At 47.8% G+C, this 17,850-nt stretch overlaps 1 protein-coding gene and 1 pseudogene across 5 annotated transcripts in view; one reads left to right on the top strand and one right to left on the bottom strand.

Annotated features, from left to right (window-relative positions):
* The window catches only part of RASSF8 (ras association domain-containing protein 8), a 122,109-nt gene that overhangs the window by 16,250 nt on the left and 88,009 nt on the right, over positions 1 to 17,850 (top strand). For 4 of the 5 annotated variants that reach the window (XM_084586170.1, XM_084586171.1, XM_084586167.1 and 1 more), the window contains one exon: positions 9,916 to 10,238. In XM_084586170.1, coding sequence (XP_084442296.1) covers positions 9,940 to 10,238 — 299 coding nt within the window. In that variant the 5' untranslated portion in view covers positions 9,916 to 9,939. Of the gene's footprint in view, positions 1 to 9,868; positions 10,239 to 17,850 lie in introns of all 5 variants that reach the window. The other variant, XM_084586169.1, reaches the window with a different exon arrangement.
* Positions 14,981 to 16,610, bottom strand: LOC146171995 (uncharacterized; annotated as a pseudogene).

Genomic DNA, 17,850 nt, shown 5'->3' with positions numbered 1-17,850 from the left:
AGGAGCTGTCACAGCATGGACCGCGGGTGCTCGCTCGCCCTTACCAGGAAGTGGAGCTCGGGACAGGGCATCGGCCACTTTGTTGAAAGTGCCTCTTCTGTATTCTACCCTTTAATTATACTTTTGGAGAGTGAGTGACCAGCAGGCTAGATGGCTAGCTGGATTTTGCAACCTTGAAAGCCACGATAGGGCCTGGTGGTCGGTCTGAATAGTGAATTCTGCGCCATCCAAATACTTGTCAAATTTCTTGAGTGCAAACACAATCGCGAGACACTCTTTCTCTGTCACAGTATAGTTCCTTTCCAGTCCCGTCAGTGTATGACTAGCAAACGTCAATGGGCAAAGCTTTCCTTGATGTTCTTGAAGCAATACCGCACCAATTCTGTACTCACTTGTATCCGTTTGTACTGTGAATGGCCGGTTAAGGTCTGGAAGCCGCAGGCGTGCAGTATCCGCGATGGCTGCAGACAGTGAACGGAATGATCCCTGCTCGGCCCGCTGTCCATGACCAGCGGCTACCCTTCCGGAGGAGCTGATGGAGGGGTCGTGCCAGGTCAGCGCAGTTAGGGATGAAGTGGCGGTAGAATCTCACCATGCCCAAGAAACGTTGGAGGCTTTTTATGTTGGTTGGTGGTGGGAGCTGCAGAATGGCCTGAAGCTTCTCTTCATCCGGGCAAACTGTGCCCTGTTTCACAATGAAACCAAGAAGGTTGATTGTGCGTGTCACCAGCTGAACCTTGCCGGGGTTAGTGGTGATGCCCGCATTCTGCGTTCGTTGAAGTACATTCGTTAGATGAAGGAGGTGCTCTTCTAAGCTTTCTGCGAACACTACTATGTCATCCATGTAGGCCATAGCGTAGTTAAATTTAGCGTCTCCGAGCACAATATCCATTACCCGTTGAAAAGTAGCAGGTGAATTGCACAAACCGAAAAATCGCACAAATTCGAACAGTCCCCGGTGGCAAGTGAAAGCCGTTTTCTCTACGTCGCAGCGGTCAATCGGGATTTGCAGAAAACCCCTACTGCAGTCAAGAGTTGTAAAAAATTTTGCTGACCCAAGTGTACATGACAGAGTCAACTGACGGGAAAGGGTAAGAGTCTCGCACTGTCACAGCGTTCAGACGTCGATAATGACATACAACCGTGCTGTGCCATCTTTCTTAGGCGCGAGAACAACAGGGAACGCCCAGGGGCTTTTTGATGGTCTCACCGCATTGGTAGCCACCATTTCGCCGAGGGCTCCATCCAGCAGCGCTTGCTTGTGGACACTCAATGGCCTTGGATTTAATCGGATAGGACGAGCATCGCCGGTGTTGATCCTGTGAGTTAGTACGTTGGCCTTCCCCGAAGCCTCCGTGAACATTGCTGCAAAGGGCCTGAGCACTGTCTCGATTCTGCATTCTTCTGCATGTGACCCCGTGGAGGAATTCAAAACAGTTAGAATACCACTTCCTGTGATATTGGCCGAATGGCCGTTCGTGGCAAGCAACTGTGACTGTGGCTCAGCGGCCTTGGTCTTGAATTGAAATGTTTTTGTACCGGCGCCGTACCGGTAGGTCCCCTTACTGAGATCCATCAAAATTCCTGCCTTCACTATGAAGTTACGGCCTAGTGTGACTGGCCAGGATAGTCCGGGGAGGTGTAAGAACTGCTGTCTAATCTTTCAACCATTTATAGTAACTGTTAGGCGGGCTGCTGGGTTGCGGGTACTATGTGAGTCAACGCCGTACGAACGGACATGTTTTGTCTCAAAGGAATTCTTTACCTGATTGCCGAAGACTGACACCGTAGACCCTGTGTCTAAAAGGGCTGGAAGTTCCAGTCCGGCCATTTTGACCAAGACTAGAGGAGTCTTGTCTGGGTTGACTTTCCTCAAAAGAAGTTGATGGGACTGCACTCACTGAGTGTTTGTTAGGGTTCCTCGGGGTCTGCCTTATTCATAGCAGGTGGTGACAATGGTACCTTCATCAATGGCACCTGGGTCGAAGGCACCTGGGTCCGTTCAGGCCGAAAAGGTAGCGACTGGATCAGCTCTACCGTTGGTTGGCCATGTCTGTGCGGCCTGGCCGCTGGATGGTGTGATGACCAAAACACCCTCCCCTGCGTTGTCCTGAATCTGCGAATCATAGGACAAGTTGTGCCCGGGTACGGTGCTCACGTCTCACCTGATGGCAAACCATGCTAGATGCAAAAATAAATAAATGCTTTTTCTCTAGCCTTTTTCCATTTTTTTTTTTTGGTCCCCAAAGTTTGAAGAATTAACCGTGTCAGTTTTATGGCTCGCATTGTTTCTTGTTTGGTTCTTTTTTTGCGTGGTAGCATGCCTTGCAGTACGAAGTGCCTATTTACAAAAAATAGGCACTCGCAGCGTCGGTGATAAATCGCCCTTGCTAGATTTCTTTTAAAGTACATATTCATATGGTTTGATACTCACATCTCTCTGTAATAGTGGTAATAGTGAAATGGGGATATTTTTTGGCTTTTGGATTTTCTGTTCTCTTGTATGTTCCGGGAAGATGGCAATTTAATTCTTAGAAAGATTCATTTCATACAATGCAACTAATGTGCTCTCTGTGGATTTCTGACGTGACATTTTATATGAGCAAGGGGCCTCGGAGTTATGTTTTGTCCATATTTAGCATTTTTCATGGCCAAAGCTTTAAATTATGGGGGCCATTCAGGACAGGGAAGAAAAGGAAGTAGTACCTCTGTTCTGACAGTGTTCTTTTTGCATAAACTCTGAAACATAATAGTGTGACAGTTCACTTGGGCTGCGTATCTTTCACACAATTTCACACAAAATGAGCAAAGGTTTATCTCGAAAGGCACTAAGCAAAAGGATCAAAGGGAAGTGTCAGTGCACTTGGCAATCTTTCGACAACAGGACTTGTCTGTAAACATGCAATTGTAGAATTATGCAAAAAGTCTGTTGAAATTGCATAAATGTGTAAATAATTATGTGTACAAAGTTTCGGTGAAATTAAGCAAGTTGGCTTTTTTTATGTGTGCTAGGGGCGATGACAGGGTCGTTCAATGCATTGCCGTTTTATACTGCTATGAATAATATACAGGTCTATAATTCTACTCGCAAAGTTTTAGTGCCTAGCGTGCGGCGCATATTACAAAAAAAATGCGATAGAAATCGGAATTGGGATGCTCCTCCCACCGAGAGCGACAGCCATTTTGAAATGCACGTGTGACATCACAGAAGAGACGCGGTGGAGCGTCCTCTTCATCGCAGGCAGCAATATCAAAGGACACGTCTCTTTTTTGATGGGGACGATTGACACAGTTGTTGACCCTCATGGAGAAGCAAGGTGTCTAGCAACCGGGAAAACCGGGAATTTCATGCACTGGGAAAAATCGGAAATGTTAGGGAAACCATAAAAAATTTCGCCAAGCCAGGGACAATGGCACGATATATTCTGCAGCACATTTTCATTTTAAGCTCTCAAGTATGTTATTCATGCAGAATGTTTTTTTGTATGTGTGTGTGCTGAGCGCACGGCTCCCGCAACGCAAGGCGAGGCTTGACATATTACTTTGACGCCAGCGCATGGCTGAGCTGCCACAAAACAAGAACCAATACGCACGTGAGTTGGGTACTCAATAAAATAGAATCGCTGCGTGAGAGTAATACGTTGCAAAAAAGAGGAATAATTGCACCGGTAGCGGCCAGCGTGAAAGCGATCGGCGAGCTGAGCTACAGCTGAGGTCCGTTGACACTCCAGCGGTTGACCGCTCACGTCTTCGCGGCCTTGCCGCAGGTTCCACACTTCGTGTGCTCAATAAAATTGCTTAACACCTTTATGTCCACAATCACGAACTTGGTACCGGCATCGCATTCTATGCTAACGCCGAGGCGAAACTTGCATTAGTCGCGAGCTTTCCTGACAGAACGGACTTCCGCCGTAGAGTAGTACGCGGCGGTGTTCAAATTACAGTGTAAATTGCATCCGGGATGCAATTTGCACTGTAATTTGAACACGTGGTGTTGTCATCGGGCAGCGTGCTTGATGTTCTCTGCGCATTTAACAAGTCTGCACCCGCTGTAGCTCAGATCCCGACGGCACGCTTGTGGCCGGCGTCTTCTGGTTTTTGTCCGACGGCCGTTTCTTACAGCTTCCAAAGGCTCATCGCATGCACAGTTACAATCTACTGTTTTCCGGCATCTCGATCGCAAATAAAAACTGCACGCAGCTGTGCATCGAGAAACACGAGCGCAAACGGAGACTAGCATGAAGCAGCGGCCACTGCGGCAAACGCAAGACACCAAGAAAAACAAAAATAACGCGCCACGCCAGCTAATGGGAGACGCGGAACGGCACGCGCACCGCGTGAGAGCTAAACAGAGACCATAAATGGCCATCGAAAAACCGGCGCATGCAGCCAGTCCGTTGAGCGAAGTCATTTTGAGATAGCGTAAATTGCGCACAAAGAAAACAGTTTTAAACCAAGCCCAAGATGGCGGTGATCAGCCGGGTGCAACGCCCGCAGTGGGCTCGGGAATTTCGAACAAAATTCCTCTTTTCGAGGGGCATTTCGTGGCTGCCGTGATGTTTTGAAAGTCAATTTTATCGCATTTCCTGACCGAATTCAGGGTTAATAATTTGAGTGCAGGTGCTCGAAAGGATAAACGTTCCGAAAATGTGTTTTTTTCGAAATCGATTTTTGAAGGACTCGCGTCTCCCCATGATTAACTCTGTGGCTGTTATCTTTAACAATATTCGCTACTGTAAGTCTTCAACTAATTTTACTTTCCAGCTCATTCTGCATTTATCGGGCATCTGAAAGTTTGCAACTTAGATGCAGTTTCCTTTAATGGCTGCGGGTGCCTCCACGATTTACACATAGGCACGGCCAGTCTCGAGACACCCTATATACACCCGAATTTTGACCTATCAAAACCGCCATTTTTTGATACATGGGGCCTATAGGAAATTTTGCAACTGTTAGTATCAAAGAGCTCTGCTGAGCTGTCATCAGTGCGGTTTTAATTCTGTGACGTTTTTATCCACCATTAACACTGACAAACCTTTCACTATTCTAAATTGGAGAATATGATTAATAAATAGCTTTTTGTTGGGGATTATTCGTCTATGCTCATTATCATCAGCAGCTACATTTTAGAGCCCCTTCACTAGTCGGGAAATTTTACCTGAAATAACCAGGGAAAACCTGGAAAAGTCAGGGATTTATGAAAATAGTGGTTTGCTAGGCGCCCGGAGAAGTGCTTGATGAAGATGCTATCGTACGAAAGTGGTATAGAGTAAGGCATGTTTTCTTCAGCATAAGGCTCGGTCACAGTCAGTAAGCTGCACGGTTATAGATTCTTTATATAGCTTATCGACGCCGTGATCTTTCGCATTATACCTGCCAACGGTCACATATCACCATAGTGTGAGGTTTTCGGCCCCGCGACGATGACAGAATTGATCTGCAGACGGTCGTCCGATCTGTTTTGGTCGGATTGGAGGCTGAGCGAGAACTTCACACTCGATGAGTGAATGTCCTGAACAGCTGCGCTTGTCTTTAGCTTGACCGTGTTAGAAATAGACTTCATATGTTCCCCCTTGTCATCAGCAATGACCTTGGCCAGAAATGTATGTCGGCGCCGAACTGCCAGCCCGTTCAGCAATGAGTAGGCCTAGCGCGACTATGCGGGGTTCGGGAGTTTTGGCGATTACGAAGCGCGCACATTACAAGCTTTAGCGGTTGCATGTAATTATCGAGTGTAGTTCTTGCAATAGCGACCCCAAATCGACGACTGCTTACATCACAAAGCGAGTGCACATTGAGCGTGAAGCGTCGATATATGTGACCCTGTCTAGCGAGCGCAGCCGGCAGCTGTCGGCACCGCTTGTGTGTATATCCGGCACAGGCAGGGGACGTAGCATCCATGGCGCTTCTTACAGCGAAGTTGTAGTTTGTGAACAAATAAAGGTGCGACCGGTGCGAAAAGAAGCAGGTAGTTTTGGTATTTCTAGCTCAGCTTGCATTTTATCTCGTGCGAATGAGAAGCATACATCCAGTTATTGCAAAATTTATGTAAACAAACATGCTGGGGGCGCAGTCGTAATCCGCCAATCGGCATGTTCCTGTGGGAGTTTATGGTTCACACACTAAATACTAAATGGTGTATGCTTATGTTGAAGCACTCATGAGTCATTTGCTGGAGAAATACTTGAAAAAAGCTAGAAAGACGCACATAAAAAACACAAAAAAACACTAGAAAAATGCAAGATGCTCGGGATTCGGGCGTAGTTGCGCGCACGGCGGCGACTGGGAGGTTCTTGTTCGTGCGGGCATGCAGTGAAGAGCATTCGAACCGCTTTGGGTTTTGCGAGTACGGGATTGAAGTGGTGGCGGCACATGCTTTCGTGTGCTGGCCGTGGCCAGACTGAACATAGTTTTGCAGAAATGCTTTACCAGCCGAAAATAATTTTTCTGACTAACACGGGCATATAACAGCAAGAGGTACCACTTCGCTCAAAAGTTGTCTTCCTCTAATGTCGCAAGCTGTGCTCTCGCATCAAGGTATGCTTAGTTTTTGCAGCGCAAAGCTGCAAGGGCAAGAACAAAGACAGAGGAACATGTCAGACGTTCCTCCGTCATTGTCCTTGTCCGGCTACGCGCTGCAATAACTATGGAAAACCAACTAGCCCGACAGCTTGTCTTCTTCAAGGTATGCTTGTTGGAGATTTACTCTTAGTTTTTGGACTGACACAGCGATGGCAATAGCTCAACAATCACGAACATAACGCTAACCCCGCCCCACTTTCGCGGCGTATGTACACGGCGGAAGGAAACATTGGACAAGTGCCTTTTTATATGCAGGAGTGCTTGCTGCTAAGACAAATGAACTCTCATTACGTAAGAATAATCTGCTTCTGATTGTATGCCTAAATTATACAGCATGAGCTATCGATTTCAGCCTCCTCGGCAATCTCTAGACGAAGCCCAATATAAGTCCGAGGATTTCTAAGGTCGCTATAGTGAAGGCTTCTCAAAGAGAAGAGAATACAGTCGTGCCTCGTTAATATGGACACTTTGGTTCCCGACCAAAACTGCCCATAAAGCGAGTCATCTATAATAACGAGTCATGAATAAAAACAAAAAGGATTTTATTGAGAAAAGAGAATTGTAATTAACGACTGCTTTTGTACATAACGGTGTGCACTGGACTCAAAATTTCACAGAAACCGGCACATTTGAGTGCATTATTCTTGTCATTGTTGTCTTCGAAAAATTGTAGTGCAGCCTGAAGCGACTCGCTTACCATGACACCCGTGATGTTGGGCTTTGTGTTGGTCGAACTTTCGAGCACGAACTCCCCACTGGGCGATGAATTAGCGTCTGATTCTCTACTCACCGCCACGTCCAAAATGTGCTCTTCACTGAGCTAAGTAGCCGCTAAGTAGCTGCTTGAGATTCTCCTGAGGCGAGGAAACAGCTGAGCTGTCGATACTAGTCCCTCGCAGCTTGGATTGACTGAGATGGCTTTTGCCGCTTGTATTCAGATTTCTTCGCGCCTACGTTCAGCTCTGTTCTTTTGCGTTTAACTCCCGCCATGCCAAAAGCCAGACTCAAGTTCAGGGCTACAGGCTCCTGATGCTGTGCACTTTTTTGCCTAGTTAACCTTTCTGCCTTTCCGTTCTTCTGATTCTTTCTTTTTTTGCCTTGTACTGTTTCTGTAAGAAAGCGAAGGAGTCAAGCTGGCAAGCTGCTATGCAGAGGGCTATCGAACATCCCATCTTCTTGGCGCCGTTTTTATGTGTTCCCATAAAACAAACACTGCAATCTGAAGTACAGTTTAGAGCGACGGCTAGCCGACTATGAAGAGCTCAGACCTTGTCAAGGCCGCATCGTTGACTCAAAGCGGAGCCGACATACGGACCGCCTAGTGTGCAAAGTTTGGCAGTTCGACAGCGCAACAAGGACGAAAACCAGGAGCATGAGAGGGAAGCGCGTCCAGGACGGGACGCCCGGTCCGGGTTGCGTGTTCGTACGTCGCCTCTTTTGTCGCTGTACTTTGTGAGCATGTCTTAACTCTCACCGAAAAACGTTAACGGCTTCATGGAACACACATTGCGCTTTGGGAAAGAAAACTTCAGTTCCCACCGCCACTGTAGGCACTTGTCTTTCTTCCTGTCATTTCGTTTTTACGCTTTTACCGGCCTCTCTGTTCACGTTCAGCAGAATTTATTGCAACCACGTGTTGCTGTTTTCCCGACTGCGGCGGCACTTCCGCTGCACCCAGAAGCCTCCTGGTTCCCCCTTTCGGGGTCTTTCTTACGCTGGCCCTCGGTTTGCTGTGTACGCTCCTCTCCGCTCTTGCGCTCCCCCCCCCCCCCCCCATTTTCCCCCTTCCTTAAAACGGCGACACGCCGGCTTTGGTTCTTTCCAACCCCACAGGACTCGTTCAGGCATCCCGCTGTATCGGCTGTCGCGTAGGTTCGCGGGCGGCGCGCCCTTCTTTAACTTGCGTTCGGACTACTCTGCTTTTTTTCAAGCACTGTCCATATTAACGAGACAAAAATACATGGGCCCAAGTGGGCCGTGTGCATTCTTCCCCTGTCCATTGTCCAGACAGCGAGTTTCCATATTAACGAGGCATAAATACATTGAAAAGGTTTCGTCCCCAGAAAAACTGTCCATAATTCGGGTCGGCCATATTAACGGGGGTCATATTAACGGGGCACGACTGTATGTGAATAAAATATTTTTGCTGAAGAAAGAAAAAAACTCAGTGACCACGTATACGGCGTGCATGCAAGAGTGCAGCCGACACCGCGAATAGCAGACATGCTCGTATCGTCAGCGGCCAATGGTTGCCAGACCAGAAAGCTGATTCTGAAATTAATAATAAAAATTCGTTTTAAAACTATCTACTGCACCGAACGAGCTCAAATTTCGAGGATTTATAATTTAACATGTGAGGAGTGAAATTCAATAATCAATTTATGCTCAAGTGTTAGCGGTCATGTCTCCTTTAAGATTGAAGACAGAGAGAACAGAGATAGGCACGTTGGTATAGTTACACGAAAGTGACGAGCTATGCAGTAAAAGGTTAAGAGACCTTCTGGGTGTTCCATTGAGATGGTGACAGACCAGCGCTGTGTCTCCTGCTGTGCAAAGAAGCTTTGTTCAGGCAAAGGAGTGGTGCAGTCCTTATTCTCGGGCGATCTCACATATGTGCACAACATTGAGCACTGCCATTCGTGTTGTCATTTTGCTGTGTCTGATAAAAAGCTGTGGTGTGGTGGTCAACATGCAGTTGGGCTCTGCTTAATGCCAGCAACATGCAAAAATAGCCAATTTTCCGCATGTCTCAGCTGCGAAAGCTCTCAAAGTTGGATATGTTCATTGCTGTGCACAGCACTTTATTGGTGGCGATTTTGTGCATTGATGTTCTTTGATCATTTTAAACCAGCCAAACGACGCGGCACAGGAAAGAAGAGCACAAGACAAGGCTGGACTAACAACTGAATATTTATTGAAGGAAAGAAGACAACGAAGACTCGTTCTGAAATGTGCGCGCACAGCCCAACCGGTGAGAAGGCAGGAAAAGGAAAAGAAGAAAATTCAGTCAAGGCCTAACTAACGATTTTTCTAACAGATCGAGTTCCTTACAATGAAGGCTAACCGATGCGTTAGCCACACACTTGTCCTCAGCCTTAGCAATGTAAAACGCCTCAATCCACTCTCAACAGAATTGTTTACTATTGCTATAAACTACACCCGTGTTACTGAAATCAGGCATACAAAGAGAAGGATCATCCTCCGAAGTCCAGCCTTGTCTTGTGCTCTTCTTTCCTGTGTGTCGTCTTTTGGCTGGTTTAAAATCAACTGTTACCAATTTGCCCAGTCGTCAACCTTGGTGTTTCCTGAGGAGGCCTTGTCTCTCACCGTCAGGTGGGTGCGCATGCTGTCCTGCCCATGGAGCTTCGGGTGTGGCTGGAAGGTGGCCCCCAGCGGGTGGTGTGTGGTGTCACCGAGGCCACCACTTGCCAGGATGTGGTGTACGCCCTGGCACAGGCCACCGCGCAGACTGGCCGCTTTGCCCTGGTGGAGCGGAGTCGGCGGGCGGAGCGGGCTCTGGCGCCCTCGGACCGACCTCTGCGGCTGCTCGCCCGATGGGGACGCTGTGCCTCGGACGTCCACTTCCTGCTGCGGCGATGTGGCCCCACCACCAAGGGGATGGACCACCACCCGGCTGCTCCCCTGGGATCTTCACTGTGAGCAGTTAGGGGCTGAACACATGATCTGGAGGCTAGCTTGTGCTTTTCTCGGCAACCATTTTGTTAGCGGTAAAAACACGGACACAAAGAACACGATACACAAGGGACACCCGCTAGACTGCAACTAGTGTTTATTTTATTTACACATACTGCAGTCATAGAGACCAAGCAGGGGGGCAACATTCAAAAAGCAAAAATAAAATCAAACACTACGCAAATCCAGCGTTCCGGCAACAATAAAGGAAGAAAACCAAACAGAGGGCAATGATATTGTTAAGTTTACACATACAATAAGACACTCTTTTCAAAAGCAGCGGCATCCTGAGCCGAAAAGACATTTGCTGGCAGTGAGTTCCATGTTGTGATTGTTCGGGGAAAAAATGAGTTTTTGAACGTATTTGTGCGTGCAAAGTACGTGGTAAGGTTATGGTTGTGGCTATTGCGTGTCTGTCGTGTAGAACGGGGGGATATATAGGGAGCAGCATTAATATTAAATTGACTAGAGTAAAATGAGTACAGAAATTTAAGCCTTGCAAGTGCTCTCCTTCTTTCTAGAGTGGATATGTTCTTCGTAGACATCAGAACGGATGGCGAGATAGAGCTATGGTAAGCGTTAAAAATGAAACGGACTGCTTTTCTTTGGATCATTTCAAGTTTCCTTATATCCTTTTTTAAGTGCGGATCCCATACGACGGAAGCATACTCAAGTTTCGGACGAATTAGTGTGTTGAAGGCAAGTTGTTTAAGTTCAGAGGGAGCGTGTTTTAATTTGTGTCTTAGAAGGCCGAGGTTCCTTGAAGCAGACGAGCAAATGCTATTAATGTGGCTGGACCATGAAAGGCGATTTGTAATGGTGACTCCAAGATATTTGTATTCGCTCACCTGTAGCAGTGGAAGATTGTTTATTGCGTAATTAAAACTGTATGGCGCTTTCTTGTTAGTAACCTGAAGAAGAACCGATTTGTCGCTATTTATTTTCATGGACCAAAGGGTGCACCACTCTAGGACATTATTAAGATTTGACTGCAAGCATTTTTGGTCGGTAGTGCTGCTAATTTTCTTAAACAGAATGCAGTCATCTGCGAATAGTCTAATACTGACTTCGGACGTATTTACGGAGTTAACCAAATCATTGATATAAATAAGGAATAAAAGAGGCCCAAGTACGCTGCCCTGAGGCACACCAGAGGTAACGGGTAAAATACCTGAATGAGATTTTTTAACATCAACGAACTGTTTTCTGTTGGAAAGATAGGTTTTAATCCACCTGACAAGTGCTGTTGGAAGACCAAGATGTTGAAGTTTAAAGATGAGCTTATTGTGCATGACGCGATCAAACGCCTTGCTGAAATCTAAAAAAATGACGTCAACCTGTCCAGCATTGTCAATCGATGAAGCGAATTCATGCACTGTAGTGACGAGCTGAGTAACCGTAGATAAGCCTCTTCTTAAACCATGTTGAAAGGGAGACAGGATGTTATTTTTTTCCAGAAATGACATAAGATATTTAGATATAACATGCTCCATAAGCTTGCAGGTACCTGAAGTTAGCGATATGGGACGGTAATTGTTAACGTTCAAACGATCACCTTTCTTAAAAATTGGAACAACGCGAGCTAAGCGCCAGTCATCAGGGACAACAGAATCCTCCAATGAAAGTTCGAAGAGGCGAGTTAAAATGTGGGCTAATGGTTCGGAATAACGGCGCAGAAACTCATTAGGGATATCATCAGGCCCCACTGCCGATTTCGTTTTTAAGTTTAGCAGCATGTTTAGTACGCCTTCATAGCTTATAAAGTCACCTGATATATCAGATCCAGATACCTGCAGTTCCAAATCTTGATCACTCGAGGCAAAGACAGAGTGAAAGAAACTATTGAAGTGATTTGCAATATCCACAGGAATCTCCGAACTGTACAAATACATGAATTATATATGACAATGAGCGCATGCAGGTGCCTCGTCAGTCACACATAGTCTCACCCCCCACCCCACCCTCTCTCCGTTGTGGCATGCGATTACGAAGATAAGTAATTTCTTTTTCTGCCAACGCAAGGGAAGGGGCGCTAACACATGTCGCCTGCCTTGTCAATTTGATAGGCTTCATTAATTTCTTTCTTTTTTCTGGGCCCCCACATACATTATGTCCGTGTTTTTGCCGCTAACAAAATGATTCCAACAAGAAATTACTAACTAGTCCAACTTGAAGTTTTAGCTAAGTTTCTCGGCAAGTTGAGGCACAGATTTCGGTCTTGAGCACAATGGGGCAGTTGGATGGAGAAAAATGCTGTCAACAATACATCAGGCTGCGCAATGGTCTGTGCTGCATGATTTTTGCCTCATTGGCTGTGATTTTTTTTATCAGGCTGGGAGCAAAACGAAGACCACTTTGGAAGCCCCCATTTGAGCTTGGACTCAGCTGCACAAGTACCTGTAACATCATCAGGTGGCTGAAAGTGAGCACTTATTCCACTTGCTGTGGAATAAGTGCGTGCGATCGCTACTTGTCCTCGCTCACCAACAGCTGCTGGCATACAACCATGCCAGGCCTAGCAAGGAACCTGGTGGGCACCGCTTCAGAGAACATGTTTCTTGTTTTATTGCGAAAACAATACTACTCGCACTTTCAAGCCTTCGCGTGACCCGGCCGCAGTTACGTCTTACCCACGTGACGCTGTGACGTCACACCCCACGTGACACACGGGCTGGCAGGAGCTGCCAACTTGGGTCTTTCGTTTCACATGGGACGGTAATGTCACAATCAGCCTGTTAGGACCCTGGCGTTCACGTTACCCCTATAGGCCACTAAGGCACATTCATACGGCTTGGTTAAAGCGGGGCTTTATATGTGGGCTGAGGAAGACGAAAAAGAGAAGAACGCTCGGTCACCCGCAGCTAATGCTTTCGCTCAATATTTGGTTCAGCAGCGTTGAACCCTTGTAATTTTTTCAAACCCCAGTGGCACAAGCTGTGTGTGAAAACACAGATGGGCATGAGTGAAACAAGCGGCCTATGGTGTTAAGTGAACAACGGTGAAGGCTGACGCTGGGAAGCAGTGGTCCCACATAGTCGAGGTCACGAGGGAAGCTCCAATGTGTGCCAAGTGTGGCACTCAGCCACATCGAGCTTAAACAGTGTTTTGCAACTTTATCGGGCACCATTTTGAAAAATTCTACCGCCTTAACCGGAGGCTTATTTACAGTGAAACCGCGCACAAAACTTGCTTGTTGTTGACCCTTTGGATGCGTATTAAGTTGGGCAATGGTGCTTACTTGGTTTGGCTGCACATGATGAAAAACCAGATCTCTCTACGTAAAGTTTGAGGCGGCGAAAGACGCCAGCACTGACTTTTCGGTGAAGATAACTGCCGGCGCCATCTGTCTTCGCTGGAGGAAAGCGCTACAACCACTGAGGTGAGCAATGCGTGCTGCTAGCTTTGAACGCGCCGTTCGGGTTGAAGACAGATGGCGCTAGCAGTTATCTTCGCCGAAAAGTCTGTGCTGGCGTCTCTCGCCGCCTCAAACTGCTAGAGAGATCGGGTTTTCCTTCATGTGCAGCCAAACCAAGTAAGCACCATTGCCCAGCTTAATACGCATCAAAAGGGTCAACAACAAGCAAGTTTTAAGCGTGGTTTCACCGTAAATAAGCCTCCTGTTGAGGCGGCAGAATTTTTGAAAACAGTGCTCGATAAAGTTGCAGAACACTGTATGTAATTGATTCACAGGGAGGGAAAGGGGTCACACTTCTCTCAGTGGACACCTAAGGGAAGGGAGAAAGGTGGGAGTGAAAGTGGCAAGAGAGAAAGAGGAGCTGGGCAGGGGAGGGCTACGGAGTAATTTCAACCATCTGGAGATCATTAACTGACATAATACAGCGCACAAATGCCTCTCTGTTTTGCCTCCATCAAAATGCGGAAACTCTATTTTCTGATAATGGTGGTTTTGGAATCTGTGGCTATTAATCAAGTTCAGCAATTTTCTTCTTCCAAAACTCAGTGCTTTCAGCATAATATTGAGTTTATTTATGGCACGGGCAGTATTTGCGCAGTAGCAGACAAAAAAAAAAAAAAGGCATATTTTTCATTGCGCAGAACCGTTGTTCTAGAGTACCAATCTTGGCCATGTTGGGTTCATTTGAAAGAGTGCACTCTCGGCTTCAATTTCCCGCCGCTGCTGCTGAGCTGCCCTCAATGGCCACTGAGAGAAACCACCACAAACAATAAAAAAAAAACATGAGGTCTGATTTGCTGCCGAGTGCACGTGACCGCAGTCGGGCCATCCGATTGGCGAATTCCGGCAGGCGTCTTCTGCTTGGCCCGTCAGCGGCAGCCCAGCCCTCTGTTCCGGGATGCCATTTTATTGGAAGGCGTGATCGATGAGAGACCATGCCTCTTACAAAATTTCGCTCGCGCTACAAATTTGGCAAAAAGAAATAGAGTGCGCACGATGACAACTTCCGAAAGTGTCCGGTGTCACCCGAAAGCTGCGAGGATATGCAGGAGCCTGCGGCGAGCGAAGATGTCACCGCGGTCGAAGTAGGCCTACCGAGCACGGCAACGTCGGCGTCGAGTGGCCGCGTCCGCTGTGACAGGATGTTGTTAGATTTGGTTGAAAGCCAGAAAAAAGCTGAAGAAATGATACAGGAGCTGGAGTTTACCGCAGCGATGATGATGATGAATCAACATTTATTGGGCCCGAAATAAATCGGGGGTGCAAGCAGGCACCAGACGGGGTGGTTCCCTAGTTGCAGGACCCATATGTTCCCGGCAGCTCCTGGCTCCTGTCCGTCAGTGCGAGCTGAATCAATAGGGCATGGCTGGGGTTGGGAATTGGGGGTATTGGCGGGAAGGGGAGGAGGGGGGTCTTGAGTTCTGTGCATTCTGCCAAAATGTGCGGCAGGGTGCCCTTCTCTTATTTGCAAAAAAGGACAGAGCATATCGTGTTCCGCAGGAGTATGGGATTGTCAAGCGATCCTGCCTGTGCTCGACGCAGGATCGTCTGTTGCCTGGTGAGTTTGGGGTGCGGTTCTGGTATTCTGCACGTTTCCTCTCGGTACATCCGGGTAATCTCTCAAAAGCTAGTAACCGGATGCGGTAGCTCTTCCGGCTCGTGCTCGCCCCGGATTGACAATTCTCGGGCATGGTAGTTGGCAATGGTGTTGCCAGTTACCTGCAAGTGAGCCGGAACCCACACGAGCTCTATGGCTCTTCTCGGAGGCTTGCACTTTGATAGAATGGCTGGGGCCGCGGAGGACATTACCCCCCCTGCAGAAGCTTCTGTAGGCTTTCTTTGAGTCTGTGACTACGATGTCCACGCTCGGCTGTGCGAGTGCAAGGGCCACGGCCGCTTCTCGGGAAACTACGGGGTCTGTTGTTTTTATGGACGTGCTGACAATCAGCCTGTCTTTTGACATAACCACCACCGCTGCACGGTCACTGTGTTTTAGGAGTGAGGCGTCCGTGTAGAGGACTCTGGGGTTCTCTTCCAGCTTCCAGGCTATGTCTTTGGCCCGCGCGGTGTGCCTTTCGTCGTCTTTTCCCCGGCGTAATGTTCCAGGGAAGCGGTTTGGTCTGAATGGTCGTCTTCCAGTCTTTTGGAAGGGCCACCTTGATGGGTGCTGGCTCGATCTGCCATCCTATCTTGCGTAGGATGGCTCGTCCGTGTTTCGTGTGACTGAGCCGGATTCTCTGATTAGAGAGGTGGGCTTCAATGAGCTCCTCTACAGTGTTGTGGGCGCCCATGTCTAGCAGTCTTTGCGTGGACGAGTATATGGGGTTGCCCAGTGCTTGCTTCGTTGCCTTACGAAGCATTGTGTTTAGGGTGTCCCTATTCGCCTTCGTCAGCTGGAGATACGAGGCGGAGTAGGTTCAATACCGTAGCAGCGCTCGTGTGTCCTATGTGTCTTCAATATGTCCTCGTCCTTCTCTGCGCTGTATTTTTCCATCGCGGAGTAGGTAACCCGCAACATGACGAACGCGCGTTTCAGGCGCATGGCATCGTCCTCTTTGAAGCCTCGGTTTCTGTTAGATACCTTCCGAATCATACTAAGCATCTGTTTGGTTGTAGTCATGATCTTTGTGACGGCTGCGTGTGCCTTTCTGTCGCTCAGGCCGAGGATCCTAATCTGCTGTGTTGGCTTGATGGCCGTTCCGTCAATGGTGATGATCACGTTTGGCGGTAGCTCTATCTTGGATTTTCCCGGTAGGATCATAAGCAGCTCTGATGTTTGGGGAGCACAGCTCAGTCCGCACGACTTTGTGTATTCGTGCACGGCCGTTGCTGCCCTCTGCAAGGCTTCCTCCATCCAGGCATCAGACCTGGCTCGGGCCGTCAACACTGTAATATCATCGGCGTAGATTGTGTGGTCCATGCCTTCAATTTGCTTCAGTAGATCGGGCAGGAGGGCCAGATTGAAGAGCAGGGACGACAAGACCGATCCTTGTGGGGTGCACCGAGCTCGACAGGGTCTGACTTCTCCTCCCCTATCCTGATGGTCGCCGTTCGTTTAACAGAAAATCTTTTATGCAGCCGAATGTCTTTTGTTCACACCTGGTCTCGTTCAGATTCTGCAATATGCTCGCGTGGGACACGTTATCAAACGCTTCCTTCAGGTCAAGGGCGAGTATCCTGCACGGCACATGCCTCGTTGCCAGCTTGACGACCAGTTCGTGAAGTTGGATCATCACGTCTTGGGAGCTGAGTGCTCCAGATTTTTAAAGTTGATTGTAATGTAAAATTAACCCCTGATGCCTAAATATATAGTATTCAAAATACTTGCATCAAGGTTTCTGTTTTTTGAGTTTGCTCGCTGGTGCTCATGTTGCTTCTTTACGCAGCTTGAAGGCCGCTACTACTGCCTTTCCTGGCACGGGCTTTTTTTGCAAAGGTCTCGAGACTTGTCTTTTTGAGCAAGGAAGCTTAATTCTCAAGGCCTTACAAGTGTCCGTGTTACAGGGCGGTATGGGACTGGCATGTGTACCACGTGTGCAGTGTCTGATGTTGCTGCTCGTGTTTTCAAGTGGTGTCAGCGACAATTGTAAAAGTAATTATTATTCGTAATTGGGAACTCGCACATAAGCCACTCTAGTTGATGGTTGTTGGAGTAAATTTGTGTGCAGTCTATGCTTGTTGAACTGGGTTTGTAATTGAGTGCAGTAGTGTGTTGCTTTTTTCCTGTGTTGTACAAGACTGGCCAACAGGTCTTATGAAGGAAGAACGGAAATCTGAGCTAGTTGGTGCATTGAAAATAAAAAAAATTACAAGGGTTCAACGCTGCTGAGCCAAATATTGAGCGAAAGCGTTAGCTGCGGGTGACCGAGCGTTCTCTTTTTCTTCATCCTCAGCCCACATATGAAGCCCTGCTTTAACCAAGCCGTATGAATGTGCCTTAGTGGCCTATAGGGGTAACGTGAATTCCAGGGTCCTAGCAGGCTGATTCTGACATTACCGTCCCATGTGAAACGAGAGACCCAAGTTGACAGCTCCTGCCAGGCCGTGTGTCATGTGGGGTGTGAAGTCACAGCGTCACGTGGGTAAGACGTAACTGCGGCCGGGTCACGCGAAGGCTTGAAAGTGTGAGTAGTATTGCTTTCGCAATAAAAACAGTGCTG

The sequence above is a fragment of the Amblyomma maculatum genome, unplaced genomic scaffold (assembly GCF_055883805.1).
Source record: "Amblyomma maculatum isolate TAMU_Amacu unplaced genomic scaffold, ASM5588380v1 scaffold_15, whole genome shotgun sequence".
NCBI classification, from domain to species: Eukaryota; Metazoa; Arthropoda; class Arachnida; order Ixodida; family Ixodidae; genus Amblyomma; species Amblyomma maculatum.
This window is presented reverse-complemented; position numbering and strand designations above follow the sequence as displayed.